The sequence below is a fragment of the Meleagris gallopavo genome, unplaced genomic scaffold (genome assembly GCF_000146605.3).
Source record: "Meleagris gallopavo isolate NT-WF06-2002-E0010 breed Aviagen turkey brand Nicholas breeding stock unplaced genomic scaffold, Turkey_5.1 ChrUn_random_7180001865607, whole genome shotgun sequence".
NCBI classification, from domain to species: Eukaryota; Metazoa; Chordata; class Aves; order Galliformes; family Phasianidae; genus Meleagris; species Meleagris gallopavo.
The window spans coordinates 19,401-36,242 of record NW_011130939.1 but is presented as its reverse complement, the minus strand read 5'-3'; the positions used below and the strand labels follow the sequence as shown (position 1 = coordinate 36,242).

The window sequence follows — 16,842 nt, the reverse complement described above, 5'->3', positions numbered from 1 at the left end:
GGGATGTTGGAGCAATGTGCAAATGGTGATGGGTTTCCATGGGGAGGGTTCAAAGAAGGTAAAGATTAACCCACCCTAGAAAACGAATAACCTTGCCAAAACAAATGGCTTTTTATTATTAATATATTTTTTTTCCAAAGGAAAATTTGGAAAAAGAATGAATTCTTCTTTTATTAATGTCTGCTTGATTTTTGCACTCTGTTTCAGCCTACCTGGTCACCCCTAAGCCCTGTGGCAGTGGAGTGGGCTTTCACCCCAAGCCACTCTTTGGGTTTTTCACCCACTCTGGGAAATAAGCACTGGTGCTGCTCAACACCAGTGAGGATTTTCTGCCTTTTCATCCCAAGTGAACGGGTTCAGCACCAAACGCCCTTTTATGCTCTGCAAATCTGGAATGAGGACAACAGAGAGCGGTGCTGACCTCACCAACCAACGATGCCATGCTTTGTCCAGGGCCGTGTCCACCTCCTGATGGTTCTGCATTGACTCACTGCCTGTGGAGCTCTTCCTCTTTGCATTTCTGATTAAACACCAGCAGAGCATCTCTCTCAGCAGCCTCAGGCTGTCCGTGCAAAAGGCGCTCCCACTCCGCAGCGGAGCTCTGGAGGTGATGCTCTGAGTTTGTCTGAGCAGCGGTGGGGTTTGAATCATGGGGAAAAGCATGTGCAGAACGCAGGGGTGTGACCACAGGGCTTCATTGGGATGATTTCTTCTTTAGCTCCAGGAAAAAACGTAATTGCTTTGCAGGGAGGCACAGGACTTGCTTGTAAGGATGGAAAAACCCTTGGTGAAGAGCCAGCAGGAGTTTTGATTTACAGCTCGTTGCTGCAGTCCCACGACGATGCTGCTTCTATAGAATTTGTTTTTATTTATTTATTTTTTAAATCACATTAGAAAAGATGTTTTGCCCTTCCCATGGAATTTTGCAAATATTTCACTTCTGGATCTCACTGCCATGTTTTAATAGAACCCCAGGTGGAATTAGACAGCATTCCTGAACCCTTCCAACTACATTTGTACCTCCTTATCTTTCATCGACTCTCCCTTCACCATCTGTCTTAGTTTGGACACTTGCTTGTCTATTTATATTATTGGTAAAGTATTGGTCTGCTATGAAGCTTTACTCCTCAGCACATGCATTGGGAAAGTTTCCATTAACAAGAGGGCCTTTATCTCTGCTGTAGGGTTATAAAGGTGCTTCTATTGCAGATGGTTCTTCTTGTAAGCATGAAAAGATGGCAGGGACTGCAATGTCTTGGCACACTGACCCCAGCAAGTGCTGCTTGTCCTCAGGTGAGCACTGAGCCAGAAAGTTCACTGTGTGCCCCAGGGTGCTGCCATTGGGAGCATGCTGAGTTGTTGGCAAATTCCTTGTAGTCAGAAAGTAAGCAGTTGATAAAAAAAGTCCCAGATCAGAGCTATGGCTTAAAACAAAATGGAAAAGGAATTGACACAGACCAGAAGTTTGCAGTGTCATAAGGCACAGCTTTTATTGTCTTTCATGACTAATTGGAGATTAAAGCACGGAAGGAGAGCATCCCATACACCAAGAGGAAAATTAACAGCAGGATTAGTGCTCACAAAGGATAAACCACACTGATCAGCGAGGAGAAACTTCAAAGCACATTCCAGGCATTTGGTGATGAAAGGTAAGCAAAGAAGAGGAGAGATCTGCAGTCTCTAAGCAAAGAAGGAGGAACATCCATGGCCGTGTCCGTATCCATGTCCATATCCAGCAGCGAGGAGCCAGGTGGGAGCAGCAGGAGCGCAGCAGCAGGGGAACTGAGCACAGCCTTGTTCTGCACCCAGGGCTTTAGTTGCCACAGCCGCAGCAGCCACCGTTGTTGTTGTTGCTGCTCAGGGTGTAGCAGCAGGTCATGGGCATGCAGCAGGGCGTGGGGCAGCAGTACTGAGAGGGATAGCAGCACGGTGTCTTGCAGCACCTCGGACTGCTGTAGCAGCAGACGGTGTAGTTGTTGTTGCTGTTGCCACCGCAGCACCCGCAGCCTCCGTTGGGCATGGTGATGGTTGTGTGGGCAGAGCTGGAAGGGAACAAAAAGAGTCAGGCTGTGACGGGGAGCAGATTCGGAAATGCAGAATTTATTCAGTGCTCTCTCACTCAGTGTCAGAGATTCAAGGAGCTGAAACCTGCTCCTGTGGTATTTTTTTGGTAATAAGTCTTGCCTATAACTTCTGCCTGTCTTTCTGCTGCAGTGGAGATACCCACCTCCTCATCCCTGACAATGTAGCAGCAGTCATACAGCACTGCTCAGGCAGTCCCTGGCCTGAAATGCTCCCACTGCTCTGAATGGCTCCACTGACGCTCTCACGGCCTCTCCATCCCAAGGCTCCCAGCAAATCCCTTCCTAAAGCCCAGTGTTAGCCAAAGACCCAACTCAGCTACCCATCTCTATTCGGATATCCATAGCGTTTCTCTTCTGTGAATAGGAAGGAAGGTTAAAAGCTCTCACTTACCCTGCTGTACGGTGAGGAGAATTGGAGAGAAGAGGAGAGGAGCGAATGAAGTGCTCTAGACCCTGAGACCTTTTATAGTCCCTTCGTACACCCTCCTCCTGGAAGTGAGACAGGCATTGACCATTCAGACTTCCCTGTTTACTAACCCAAACCCATACTTCTTAGCTATACGTGTCTTCTGATGTTTACTCTTTGCCTTATTATCTGTGATCACAACCTTTATTTTGCCTCATAACTATTTAGCCTGCAGATAATCAAAGGGCTCCCATGAATACTAATGAATTTGTCCTTGCTGCAGCTTTGCATGGGAGCCAAAAAATGCATCCCTGCATCCGTTTGACCAACGTGGACTGTGACGGCCACAGATGCTCAGGGATTTACTCAGCAGTAGTTGATGCTGAGTCAGTGTGAGGACTGAAACCGAAGCCCCCCAGGCTGTGTTTTTGGGTGTGTGATGGGATGTTTCACCGGACCGGAGTCTGAAACATACGTTTGGTGAATTTCATGAAACTATGTATGTTTTTTTCCTGGTCACAGGACACGCGTTTGAGGAAGGGGCATGCAGATCATGTGCTTGGGACATGTCAGGGTCGCATCAGTTCCTGGGTCCTGGTCACCTACACGTGACTCCACGTGATCATCATTCCCCCCTGATCTCAAGAGCGTCTTTGCGTTGTCCTTTGGTTTGCCTAAATTTCTGTACATCCTCCAGGCTGGGAGGTCCAACTTTGCGTTGGGCATTACCAAGACAAAGAAGAGTGCTTCAGTTCCTGCTTTGCTCTGCCAGGTCTGCTTCCCTGGGAGTATTTTCTGAGACTCTGAACTGAATTGGCCTCCCTGTGGAATATTTTGCATTTTAATTAAAAAGTTGAGGGACTGCACTTGTGCAAATGGCGACGTGAGGAGGTACAGCTCTGGGGAAGGGTGTGATGCATGATAACCTCAGGAAGTTCAGCAAGACTGAGTGCATGGTCCTGCACTGGGGTCAGGGCAACCCTGGCTGGTGAATGCAGTGCTGTGGGGAAGGAGTTGAGGTTCTGGTGGATGTTGGAAATGAGCTGTCAATGTGCACACATCCCCAGAAAGGCAGCAGGGGATGCACCAAAAGCAGTGTTCCCTGTGCAAGACGGCACCTCTGCTGTGGAGACAGCTGTGGGGTTACTGAGTCTGAGGAAAAGAAAGAGAGACTTCACTGCAACCTTTCAGAGTATAAAAATGGGGAGGGAGAGATGTTTTGCCAGGGCCTGTACAGACAGCATGGACTGAGAGAAGCTGAGGGCAGGAGAGTTAACCAGCACAGAAAACCGGTCCCAGGTGCGGTCATGGGGCTCAGCAGGAGGCAGAGACTGCAGCCATGCAGGAAGAGATGTCGCTGAGGTGGAACCATCTTCTGGGAGGGGAGAGGGAGAAGGAAGCTCCAGGTAAAGCCTTGGGCAACTGAGCCAGGTGGAATGAACGCTCGTTTAACGCTGGCCTCCTGTGCCTTTTGCTGTGGGGCTGGATGCTGGCAGAGACACAGAGTACTCAGCAGGAAGTTTTTCTGTGACTGAGATTTGTGGCTCTCGTTTGAAGGTTTTGCCCCATTGCCCTAAGAAGAGAGATGCCTAATGAGCGGATGGCAGAGCTCGCCTGGTGAGTTCCCTGCGTCTGCCCTGCGTCCTATGATGCTGAGCTGCTGCCAGCCCTGAGTGTATTAGGATCCTGCTTTGCTTTCTGCACCATGCAAGGGGGACAGATGTGGTTGTAGCACTGCTTCACCCTGCATTAAATCCTGCCAGCTCCTTCCCAGGCTTTGCTGGAATGAGAGTCATTCCTTGAGCAGAATGCTGGAGAAGGAACACCTGTAATTGCAAGGTCTCCAGGCAGGGAAGGAGAACATGAATGGCATTTCCTTTCTAGCAGATCCCTCCTGAGGAGGCATACATTGCCTGACTGTGAGAACTGATTAATTTATAGGGAATTAATGGGGCGGAATCAAAAGGGCACACTTCACTTGCACCTTCAAGCAGGAAAAGTTTTCATTTGCAAATCCTGCAGTGGGAAGAGATGAGGATCTAAGTGGGCACCTCCCACTCATGATAGTGATGTGTTTGTAACTAGGATACTCATGGACTTCAGTGGGTGGGCTACAGATCCTCGTGCAAAGGGACTGATGTGGGGTGCAATCAGCTAAAGGGAGTTAGACGCAGACTGAGGATCACAGAGCAGAGCTCACATGCTGTCTTATGGTGTAACCCCAAATGACCCAACCACTCCTTGAAGGTGATGGAGGCATCTCAGATTTTCTTCCACCTCCTGAGCTCTGTATTGGGAAACCCAGACATTTTGGTACAGACAGGATGTCCTTCTCATAAGTTAAACTGTTTGTAGGGATTCTCCATAGGTGCTTAAGTAAACCTACAGCTGGTTGAAACACACAAAGCTTTCCTATATGTGACATGCCTATGTCAGTGTTCCCAGAAGTCATTCACACCCATCACAAGTTTATATATTATTTTCTATTTCTTTGTAGTTTTACAGCAAAAGTAGGACGGCTGCTTGCCCAGACACCCAGCTTATACCTGTCTAGCCTCATGCACAAGCTCAGAGCTGCACTGGGGACACCGAGATGTTCATTCTGTGCTCAAAGCCCCCCAGTTCACACCATCTATCCAGCAGCAGCCCATTGCTGGAAGAAAATGCAAAGAGAACGTGATAGATGAGGTGATGCACTCCGGATGCACCAGGTAGCAAACAGACAACCACAAGTTCTGCAGTGCTATGAACTACAGGCTTTAATAGGTATATATATATTATTTTTTTCCAGGCAGATTGAAGCGAAACAGAGATGAAAAGCATTTAACATCCCATACACCAAGAGGCAAAGTTAACAGCAGGACTAGTGCTTGCAAAGGAAAATCACACTGATCAGTGGGTAGAAACTTCAAAGCACATTCCAGGCATTTGGTGATGAAAGAGCAAAGAAAAGGAGAGATCTGCAGTCTCTAAGCAAAGAGGGTGCTTAGGGCCGTATCCATATCCATATCCAGCAGCAAGGAGCCAGGTGGGAAGCGCAGCAGCAGGGGAAATGAGCACAGCCTTGCCCTGTGCCCAGAGCTTCAGTTGCCACAGCCGCAGCAGCCACTGTTGTTGTTGTTGTTGCTCATGGTGTAGCAGCAGGTCATGGGCATGCAGCAGGGCGTGGGGCAGCACTGCGATGGGCAGCAGCACTGTGATGGGCAGCAGCACTGCGAGGGGTAGCAGCACTGTGAGGGGCAGCAGCTCTGTGTCTTGCAGCACGGCGTCTTGCAGGACTTGCTGCTGGTGTAGCAGCAGACGGAGCAGTTATTGCCACCACCGCAGCATCTGTTGGGCATGGTGTTGGTAGGAGTGTAGGCAAAGCTGGAAAGGAACAGGAGTCTCATTTTCTCTGCCTGAATTTCAGCTTATGCAGCTTAAGGCATCCTTATCCCCAAGTCCATCCCAAACTGGATGGCAAAGTCCAGAATCCCAAGACAGCCTGTCCCTGAGATCTCCATGTTCTGGCGTCGGCCACCAGTGCATTTGGCTCAGTGGCCATCAAAAGGAAGCCACCCAGGTGGACCCCAAAACCAATCTCTAGAACTGACCTCAAACAAGACAGTGTAGGAAATCACAGATAACTTCCTACGGAGCACACAGATACAATACAACACAGATGAGAAAGCAAGCTTCAAGCTCCAACTTACCCTGTTGACCAGAGAGGACAGGTGAGAGGAACTCAAGACGAGTGAATGAAGAGTTGAGTGGTGGGCAGCCTTTTATATGGCTCCAAAGGGTACCCCTGGAAATGAGGCATTATTCAGCAATTCACCCTTTATCCCCTCAATGCATGCCTCTCACATGTCTTCCTGTACTTAATCTTGACTTCTTTCTGCTTGCTCACCACCTCAGTGCTGCCTCATAATTAGTTGCACGTATGAACAACAGGTGCAAATTTTCTAATCAATTTACATTAATGGGAATGGGACGTAGCTATACAGTGATCCCATCCGCTTCCTCAGGAATGACCTTGAAACACTCAGCAAATTGCTCGGGGTGCTGAAGCAGGTGGGAGAACCATGACTGGAAAAAGGAAATGTCATTCATTGTTCACGTCCCCCCTCAGCTGCAATTTTGGGGGACCAGTAGACAAAACTGGTAAATGTGAATTGCTTTTTTCCTGCCTCTGAGAGGTGGTTGTGCATCCAAAGTTGGTGGAAGTCTTTCTCTTTTCCCATTGTGCATAGGACTGTTACAGTGGTGCTTTGTACTCACAACTACACGTTTTATTTCTTAGATACATAGAGCTTTCCTCTGCATTGTTTCAATGTTTTCCATTTTCTGAGGTTGTTTCTAGGGCATGCGAGGCGAAGGTAGTTTGGTTCTCATGGCATGATTAATTTGTTTCATCAGTTAGTTGAGTATTTCAGACTAAGGATTTGATTCTGTGTCCTTCGCAAGCATGATGTTCAAGGAAACTAATCCTGATCACATTTCCCCATGCTAATACTCTGTACTTCCAATGGTCCCAACCTGCGAACGCTCTGATTGTGTGATTCTGTTGGAAACAGTGAAGATGCCATGAAACAGGTTTGGGGATGAGAAAATGTACTGTGGCCATTGGACATCTCCGTGTGACAAGAAGATGCTGATTTTCCATTGAGAATGATATAGGATCAGAGTTCCAAGATGCTGAAGTAGCACCTATTTGTGGCAATTAAAATCTGCTGTCACATTCAGCAGGCTCAGAGCGTGTGGCTGGAGTGATGGCAGGTGACCCATGATGGCTGGGACACGTAATTTCCTCCTAAGATGTGAATAGAATCTCCAATGACATTGGTGTCTCTCCTGGAATTGTCCCCAGGCGAGCATTGGCCACACAATAATAGGCAGATACCTGCTGCAGGAGGTAATGTCCTCTTTGGGCAAGCACTCCAACATGCCATCCACCAAATAAATTATTTATTGCACTTTTATCAGGCTTGATTGTTGGTTGTGTTGAGGGACATGGTTTAATGAGAACTATTGGTGATAGGCAAATGGTTGGACTGGATGATCTTCAAGGTCTTTTCCAACCTTGGTAGTCCTATGATTCTATGATTCTATGAGTCTATGATTCTATATCGGCCAGGATGGTTCCTTTGTAGGAATGGACATGAACCTCAAACGCTGTTGTTAATCAGGGTTTTATACATGTGTTGAGGAGATACTGAGACAAAATGAGTCAGAAATATCAGAGATCTTGGATCTTGCATGCATTACAAGGGAAGCCATGTCTTTGTAAAATTCCATGGTGGTTACATGAGTTTGGGAGTGGCAGTACCTTTATGAAATGGGAAGAATCTACAATGGCAGCTTTTCCAGCACGTGCTGAAATTGACAATCATAAGATTTATTTCATGACAGAACACACTTCTGATTGGGTTTGCTATGGCATGGTATAGGACATCCTTTCACAAGTGCATTGAGTATGATTTACCTGTGATTTAAAAGCTCCCAAAGACCTGAACTTTTCAAAAGAGTCTAAAGTGGTAGAGAAGCTTATTCTGATGCAGACTTTGTGTATACTCTGAAGGTCTGGTTGAGAAGAGCAATCAAGACAGTGCTCAAGGCACTTTCCTGAGACATGCAATTCAGAGCAGTGTCCTGAATGTTAATAGTTAAGGAAGTCTCAGCCAGGTGGAGAGGGCATTGTTGACTCATGTCTGTGGTATTTGAGGAATGGAGCTTTTAAGTTCTATCCTGCCTCCTGGGTTTCATTCCAGTCCTTATAATCCAGGAACGCCGCACAAGAAAATCTTTGCTAATATAAACAGGATCCACCAAAAAAGGTATTCTGTAAATTTTATTTTCAGAGGTGTTAGAGGAAGGAGATGGTGACTGCTACTCAATGAGTAGCGAATTCCTCTCAGTACCTATTGAAATCATAGAATCATTGAATGATTTGAGTTGGAAGGAACCTTTAAGACCATCTAGTTTCGACCCTCCCTATACCTCCCAGTAGACCAAGTTGCTCAAAGCCCCTTCCAACCTGACTTTCAATGCTTCCAGACAGGGGACATCTACTCTACCATCAGGGATGGGTTCCTACACATTGTTAGAGGTGGGGTGTTTTCGGAACTTGGAATTATGCATATTTCATTCAGTCCTGTCAGTTTTATTGCCCTTAACCACTACAATTGATGGCCAAAATTGAGATGAGTATCTGAGGCGGAGGATCAGCAAGACAGCATCACACTGCTCTGCCGTCTTTAGACATGACCTAATTCATGCCAACGAGAAGCTAGGCTGAGCAGTTCTGTTTCCCAAATGTTCTGCCTTGCAACTGAAGCAAATGTTGGCCCTCAGGAGGCTGTAGATGACTTGGAAAATGGCACCAGGACAAGGACATGTTCTACGCAACATGAGGTAAGAACAACCAAGCAACAAGATATTTTGTGTTTTGCTTAATGCCAAGTTTTATTGTCTACATCTCAAGAGAGAAAATACAGAATGACCATACTAACAGAAAATGTTTCCCATGTCCCATACACCAAGAAGAGAATGAATATATAAGATCTCCATGCCTTGTAAAATGGGTGACATATCCAAGTGCACTGCAGATCTTTGATAATTAAAAGACAACGTGAAAGAAGGAAGATGATAGCTTAATTTTGGAAACCAGAAGAAAATCACTAGGTATGTACTCCATCATTGTATGAAACAGAAGGAAGGTCAGGTCTCCATCTCCTTGTGCTGTTCTTCTTGCACACCAGAGACGGCTGTGGGCAGAGCTGTTTCTCCTATGCAGGGCAGGGCAGGTTCAGCAGCACTTCTTGACGGTGGTGCAGCACTGCTTGATGGGCACACAGCACTTCCTTGGCGAGGAGCAGTACTGCACGGGGCTGCAGCACACCACAACGGGCTTCTTCTTCACCACGTAGGAGCAGCAGGACAGACGGCCAGAGCAGCAGCAGGGGCGGCAGCAGGTCTGCAGGCACTGCTGGCTACAGCAGCTGCAGCAGGGCTTCTGGCACGGGTCACAGCAAACGGACTGCTGGCACGGGTCACAGCAAGGCTTCTGGCATGGGTCACAGCAGGTCTGGCACGGGTCACAGCACGGCTTCTGGCATGGGTCACAGCAGACAGTCTTCTGGCACGGGTCACAGCAGGTCTGGCACGGGTCACAGCACGGCTTCTGGCATGGGTCACAGCAGACAGTCTTCTGGCACGGGTCACAGCAGACAGTCTTCTGGCATGGGTCACAGCAAGTCTGGCATGGGTCACAGCAGACAGTCTTCTGGCACGGGTCACAGCAGGTCTGGCACGGGTCACAGCAGACAGTCTTCTGGCACGGGTCACAGCAGGTCTGGCACGGGTCACAGCACGGCTTCTGGCATGGGTCACAGCAGACAGACTGCTGGCACGGGTCGCAGCAAGGCTTCTGGCACGGGTCACAGCAGACAGACTGCTGGCACGGGTCACAGCAAGGCTTCTGGCACGGGTCACAGCAAGTCTGGCACGGGTCACAGCAAGGCTTCTGGCATGGGTCACAGCAGACAGACTGCTGGCACGGGTCGCAGCAAGGCTTCTGGCACGGGTCACAGCAGACAGACTGCTGGCACGGGTCACAGCAAGGCTTCTGGCACGGGTCACAGCAGGTCTGGCACGGGTCACAGCAAGGCTTCTGGCATGGGTCACAGCAGACAGACTGCTGGCACGGGTCACAGCATGGCTTTTGGCACGGGTCACAGCAGACAGACTGCTGGCACGGGTCACAGCACGGCTTTTGGCATGGGTCACAGCAGACAGACTGCTGGCACGGGTCACAGCACGGCTTCTGGCATGGGTCACAGCAAGTCTGGCATGGGTCACAACAAGGCTTCTGACATGGGTCACAGCAGACAGTCTTCTCACAGCAGACAGTCTTCTCACAGCAGACAGTCTTCTGACATGGATCACAGCAGACTGTCTTCTGACATGGATCACAGCAGACTGTCTTCTGACACGGATCGCAGCAGACTGTCTTCTGGCAGGGGCTGCACACTGTCTTGCTCTTCACAACAGAGCAGCATCCACTGGAGCAGCACACGTTGTGGCACATGGTGTTTGTTGGTAGTGTAGTCCAAGCTGGAGGGAGCGAGGATCTGAAACACAATGCACATTAAGATACAATCCATCTTTTCAAGTTCAGAGATGTGTTTTATTTTGACATGCTGATGCTGCTGTCTAGCCCCATGGGTGACAGCCATATCACACATCACTTCTTATTTATTTGTATTGAGCTGCAACTAAGATTTACATTGAGCCACCTGGCACTACCCCACTTATATTTCTGCATCTTTTGAGCTATCTTGGGAGCTACCTTCCCTGTACTGACTGATAAACATCAGTTGCAGAATTCCCTTCCCAAAAAAGCTTCTTTTCCACTCCCAAGGCCTCAGCTCTGCACACCAACAGTCTTTTGCAGCAAGCGGTAGACCAACAGGATGGGAAAGTCGCTGTCTCAGAGTTGTAGATCAAAGAGCAATTCCATTCATTGCTTGACCAAAGCCAAATGAGAACCGCTGTTAGCAGACAACCCTAGGTAACACTTACCTTGCTAACTGAGGGGTTCAGTTGAATGAGGAGCAAAGGGGTGGGGAGACCTTTTATTTGGCTGAAAATGGCCCTGACGGAAATGAGGTACCCCACAGCAATTTGTGATTTACCCACTAAGCCTATACTTATTTGTTGAATGTGCCCTCATCTGTTTGGTCTTCACCTCATTATTTTTGACCAACCCCTCAATTTTGTGCTATTATCAATTTATTCTGTGAATTTTTTACAATTTTTTAATGTCAAGTTAATGTGTGGTGCTCTTGAACTACTTAACAAGCACATTTCTGCTCATTTTGCATCTGGTAGTGCTGTGGCACTGAGATGCTAGATGGGTAGTGAGTGGTAAATTAACATACAAATCATAATTCAGATTGAGGAGCGCTGGATTCCAGAGATGTGCAGGGGCCTTTTGGGTGTCAGCCACTCCTTCATATGATTTTTATTTCTTTACATGGAGTTCCACCAAATATAGTTCCATGGCCCCATGTTTTGTTAATGAAGGCAGAAATAGTAAAGCCTGATGACGTTCTATGGGGCCTCTGTTCATCAGAAGAGCAAACGTGGAGCAGAAAGCTCTTGACATCTCATCCCTCAAACAAGATAAGGGAAAATGCATGCCCTTGGTGTCACCAATACCAGAAATTTTAGATGAAAGAACCACGCAAATTCATCATGGAATCATGTGGAATTGAGTTCGGGTCAAACCAGAGTCCGTATTTTTCCAAATCCCTTTTTTACATCTTTATATGAAAAGAAGACACAGAAGTCTTCTGGAAATCTTACATACTTAGCATATGCTTAACATGACTTGATCTGCAAAATTCCTATTCAGTTTTCAAGTTCCCATATGCCCTCGAGTAATGGAAGATCCACCTACGGAAGGTATTTTTAGAACATCTCTACGCTTGGTTCTCCGTCACCAACTGGCAGCCATTAGCGCCAATGCTAATGATCATATTGCAATTATTCATTAATGTTGTTAATATTTATTTTGCACGATGGCCTGAAGGCCTCACATAATGCATGGAGCATTGTGACGTTTCCAAACTGATGTCTGCCTAACAATTTGTCTCCGGTCAGGGGGAAAGCACGGGGCCATGGCCGTGACTGGATCTTAAATGTTTTGTGCTGATGTCACCTCGGGGCAAACTCTGCTCATGCCATGAGGGTCTGTGTGCCTGAGAATACCCAAGGACTCCAGGCCACCTCTTCCTGCATCTTCACTGAAGATTTCTGCTGAGGTAAATGGGAGAAGATCCAGGCCTTCTGCGTTCCTAAGCTTCCCCGAACACAGCAAAACCCAGAATCACAGATGCTGAGGACAGAAGAAGTCATTACTGATATTCAGTTTGACTTCTGGTGGTATTGAGCATGCGTTCCCACTCCATTTCTGTTGGGGTGCTGCTGCTAGGCTTGGCTCATGGCCTTCCATCATAAAAGGGACCACCAAGTTCCCTTTCTCCAAGCAAGCTCTTCCTAAGTTCAGCTTCCCATCTGCTAAAACGTGAGCTTTGCCTCCTGTGGAATTTGTTTAGCTTCGTGCTAACAACCTAGATGCACCAGGTCACTGCAGATCATTAGAGCCCAATTAGCAATACAGATGGGCACCAGCTGATAAGAAAGGAGGGGAGGGCAACCCAGGGGATGGCCAGGAGAGGACTGGTGAGCTGCAGAGAAGCAGGAGGGTGCCCTGACATTGCAGATGGGGAGACAGGGAGCAGTGTGATAGGACAGATGTTGATGAAAAAGAGGCAGATTTCTGTGGGGCTTTGTATGGATGTGATGCACTGCTTCATCCTCTGTGCTGGTAGGTTGGGAAAGCAGTGTTGCTGTTGGAGCTGGCTGAGCACAGCAGCTGTGTCTGAAGCCATCCTGAGGAATGGCCAGAGAGGCTGAGGACCAGAAAACAATTCCCCAGTCCCCCACTACAAACTGAAAGATTAAAAAAAAATAAAAATAAAAATCCCCATTACCTTTTAGGCTTAGTGAACAAACACAAAGACCTACATAAAATGCTTGGAGTAAGGCAGTGTTGTTTATTTTGTTTGTGAATTATGAACGCGGTGAAGCAATCATTGCCATGTAACAACTAATGTAAATTCCCCCTCATTAAAGCTTCAGGGCTTTGCTAATTGTTCACCCTGGTTGTGGAAATCTGCTATTACTCTGTTTGATGCAGCGGAGTAAAAATATTTCCCTGAGCTATCTAAAGCATTAGGCCTGGAGAACTTCTTCCCTTTGCAAGTTCTTATGGTCTTGGATTTTTATTATCATTTTTATTTGTCGTATTGATGCAAAACATCCACCCAGTGCTTGATCTTTGCAGGTGATGAAGCTGACAAAACTTTCATTCTTGTTTCCTGTTATGTCTTCTCATCCTGAAGGTAACAAAACTTCAGGCATAAGCATAGAGGAAAACATAACCCAGTTAGAGCTGTGAGTCCTTTGTGGGACTAGAGGAGGAACCAAAAAGTGCTGTGATTAATCATGAAATAGAAAGTTGAAAGCCTGGGGCATGAAAGGAAAGTGAATGCATGTACCTGAAGACAAAACCACTCATGAGCAATAAAAGCCAACACCCAGTTGGAGCCATCCCAGTTATTGACCCAACATCCAATTGGAGCCATCCCAATTATTGATGACCCAACACCTGATTTGAGAGAAGTGAGGAATGCAGAAGGGAAGGAGTTTTTAATGCGTTTCCCACCAGTTGAAAGTGAGCCATCTCTTAGTAATGGTAACAAGAAGGATTCAGCTCTGTAATTAATTGCCCTCTGTCTTCAGTTGGCAGCTTTTCCTTTTAAAGAGGCTGTTCCTCCATAATGACAAATTTCTCTAACTTATAGAGAACTGTTTCCGATTACTTCTGCACCAACTGGTTATTTACTGGGGATTTTAGTGTGCAGCTCACCCAGCCTTGCTTGCCCCAGGATGGATGAATCATGCTTGGGAAACCTTTGCTCATTTTACACTGTAGAAAACGCTTAATTGAGGGTGTTCCAAGGCGCTGTTAATGTCCTTGCAGGATTTTCTTTGTTTTGTTTCCAAATATAGCAGCACCTTTTAAAGATCCCATGTGGAGTGCAAACATGACTGGGCAGGGAAAGGCCCTGGCTGTAACTCTTACACCCTCACTGCATCTGCTCAGTGCAAACACTCAGTTTTCACCCAGAATTAACCCAGTGCAGTTATTGCAGCCCCTCTGTGCAGTGCTATGAGCATTTCCCCAACTTCCACCCCTCACTGGTGCTCCTTACACTATGGCTGAGTCCACCGGTGATTATAACATAGCTCAAAACCCACAAATTCAATAGGATAGAGTAGTGACTAAACACCTCCAGAATGGCTGAAATGCAGCTTTTTATTTTCTGGCTGAAGATGGGAGCAGCAAAGCAAGAAGGAAACTACTGGCAGTGAACACCGTGCGTTGCACTGGTGGAAAGAGCTCAAACAGATAATGAACCAGAAGTTGTGCACGCTGTTATTGCATGGCCCTCCATCTGCTTTGAAAGCATTTCCTCATGGAGAAGCAGTGTGGCTGATAAGCAATGAACGCTGAGGATGAGGTCAGTGCATTGAGCAGGAAGGTATCCATGAGTTGCAGAGCCAGGTGCATGGCTGGATCCTGCTGTTAGAACTTGGGGCACGTTGGAGGCAGCTTGCAGATGTTCTTGGTGTACTGAGGGCAGTAAGGGATGGGTGGGCAGTAGGTCTTCACCGGGGGACAGCAGGGCTGCACTGGGGGGCAGTAACGCTGCACTGGGGGGCAGAAGGTCTGCACTGGGGGGCAGCACGGCGTCATGTAGGTGAACTTGGGCACGGGGACCCTCTGGATGGTGTAATGGCAGGAAGGCCCTGAGTCGTGGCAGGAGGAACGGGAGCCGTGGCAGGAGGTCTCATGGCTGTGGCAGGAGGACCCACGGGAGCACATCTTTATGGAGTGTTGGCAAAGCTGCTGGGATCAGAAGATCACGGTTATGAGAAGACACCCAGGCATGCTTCTCACCCAACCTCACCACTCCTTTCTTTCTTATTAAAATTATCCTTGATCTCCTTATTGAATTCTTTCTGTTTCTTTCAACTTTATCCCATGTGCCCACTTGGGTCTGCCTCACCTTCTCCCTCTCAACTTGCTTTGTCCATTCCTGCACAAAGCTCAGACCTTCAATCCAACACCGAGAGCCCCACCATCCTCTCCCAAAGCCCATTTCCCACCCCAGTGCCTTCATATAGCAACACAGCCAGAATGAAGAGGAGAAGCATCCTTACCTCTGCAGCAACAGGAGAAGAGTCAGGAAGGGATGGCAAGTGAGTAGGTCTGGGCTGAGCAGGCTTTTATGCAGCTCCAAAAGATGATCTTGGGCATGAGGCACCACTGTGCAATGGCAGTGGGATTATTCACGCTCTCAATACGGCACGTGTCGGTGCTGCCCTAGTCTTAGCCCTTCCTCTTTGACGCATGATATTCTCTCCCATATTTCACTCCTAACGAATTCCCCGTGAAGATCTGGGAAGTGGTATTTTTCCTGTTTCCTGCAGACTGACAGTAATCTGATAGATGTTAATTAGCGTGCCATTGGGCATCTGGAATTGCATCAGGGGCAGAAATGTCATTATGGCTCAGAAATGCTGACTCCTGTAACAGGCAAACTGCCCTGTTCAAGTGACAGCTCAGGATTTTAATTTGCCTATTGTTTAATGTCAAGAGGAAATGACATTATCAAATGCAAGTCATGGAGTCATGGAAGCATTTAGGCTGGAAAAGACCTCCAAGACCTGCAGCGTCAGCTACCAACCTATCCTAGCAATTCTATCACTGAAGAAAACAGAACCTGTCCAGATGATGAAATTGGTGCTTTTCCACTATCTGCACCCATCCTGTTCCTATCCTTCTTCTTGCTGTCCTCCAGCAGCATCATATCAACATCCCCTCAACTCTTTCCACCTCTTCTACAGATTTCCCAGTGGGGCTTCTTCAGGTTCCACTGCTAACAAACGTTTCTGAATCTTTCATTATCAGGGCCTGTCATTGAAAATATGACACTGAAGGGTTCACATCCATTGTGTGCAGCTGTTCCAGAGGAGTACACCAGGAAAGCCCAACCTAGAGTGAGGAAATGCTGATTTTTGAATGATATGGGTGTTGACACACATCTGGATACATTCAGCAGGATTTGGGTCATTATTTCTCAATAAGAGGGCATTACAGTGTTGGGATTGGTGCTACGCTGATGTACCTGAATCTTAGATAAAACTGACCTTCTTGGAGCTTGGCCATTTCTTCATTCCAAAGGATGTATTAGCAACAAGCAGTGCTGGCGTGGGGGAAGAGAAGTTCATGACTTCTGTTTTCTCAACTGTACAGAGATACTGAGATATTTGAAAGCACTGATATGGGCAAGTAGAACAGCTGATCTTGGAGTACATTATTTGCATGTATTGACTAAGAAGAATAGCAACTGTGAATTATTTATTACCCTTTCATGGAACGAACTCTGCATGTCCCCAGAAACTACCGTTCAATTTGCAGTCAATAGTCTTTTTTTGTTGTTTCCCAGACAGTTAGATGAAGAACCTCTGCAGAATAGCTGATGGGTTGGTGGCAGGAGCTTTGTGATGCTCTGCCCTCAAGATCTACATGGAGCTTTGGTAGATGAGGACTTATTTTCTCTACTAATGTGACTCTTTTCTCCCCAGATGTACCCAGAAATTGTTGTTGGACACTGACAATAGTGGCAAGGGAGTAATCCAAGAGCCTGAAAAGTGAATAAAGAAATGAAAGGAGAA

The 16,842-nt window shown here is 47.2% G+C and overlaps 4 protein-coding genes across 4 annotated transcripts; all 4 read right to left on the bottom strand.

The window, feature by feature from the left end:
• Nucleotides 1-1,488: 1,488 nt before the first annotated feature.
• LOC116217658 (keratin-associated protein 5-5-like) lies at nt 1,489-2,037 on the bottom strand. The gene has a single exon (XM_031557578.1). It carries the CDS (start codon nt 2,018-2,020, stop codon nt 1,814-1,816), a length of 207 nt encoding a protein of 68 aa, XP_031413438.1. The 5' UTR covers nt 2,021-2,037; the 3' UTR covers nt 1,489-1,813.
• A 3,536-nt stretch (nt 2,038-5,573) lies between these two features.
• On the bottom strand, nt 5,574-5,831 carry LOC116217661 (keratin-associated protein 4-12-like). The gene has a single exon (XM_031557582.1). The coding sequence runs from the start codon at nt 5,829-5,831 to the stop codon at nt 5,574-5,576; it is 258 nt and encodes an 85-aa protein (XP_031413442.1).
• Nucleotides 5,832-8,917: 3,086 nt separating this feature from the next.
• LOC104916010 (keratin-associated protein 9-1-like) lies at nt 8,918-10,637 on the bottom strand. The gene has a single exon (XM_010726982.2). The coding sequence runs from the start codon at nt 10,556-10,558 to the stop codon at nt 9,278-9,280; it is 1,281 nt and encodes a 426-aa protein (XP_010725284.1). The 5' UTR covers nt 10,559-10,637; the 3' UTR covers nt 8,918-9,277.
• A 3,776-nt stretch (nt 10,638-14,413) lies between these two features.
• LOC116217656 (putative small proline-rich protein 5) lies at nt 14,414-15,007 on the bottom strand. Its single transcript, XM_031557575.1, has one exon. The coding sequence runs from the start codon at nt 14,984-14,986 to the stop codon at nt 14,687-14,689; it is 300 nt and encodes a 99-aa protein (XP_031413435.1). The 5' UTR covers nt 14,987-15,007; the 3' UTR covers nt 14,414-14,686.
• Nucleotides 15,008-16,842: the final 1,835 nt, after the last annotated feature.

Excerpts from the sequence above, each read along its gene's own strand:
- LOC116217658 (XM_031557578.1), bottom strand. The coding sequence starts at position 2,020 with ATGCCCAACGGAGGCTGCGGGTGCTGCGGTGGCAACAGCAACAACAAC.
- LOC116217661 (XM_031557582.1), bottom strand. The coding sequence starts at position 5,831 with ATGCCCAACAGATGCTGCGGTGGTGGCAATAACTGCTCCGTCTGCTGC.
- LOC104916010 (XM_010726982.2), bottom strand. The coding sequence starts at position 10,558 with ATGTGCCACAACGTGTGCTGCTCCAGTGGATGCTGCTCTGTTGTGAAG.
- LOC116217656 (XM_031557575.1), bottom strand. The coding sequence starts at position 14,986 with ATGTGCTCCCGTGGGTCCTCCTGCCACAGCCATGAGACCTCCTGCCAC.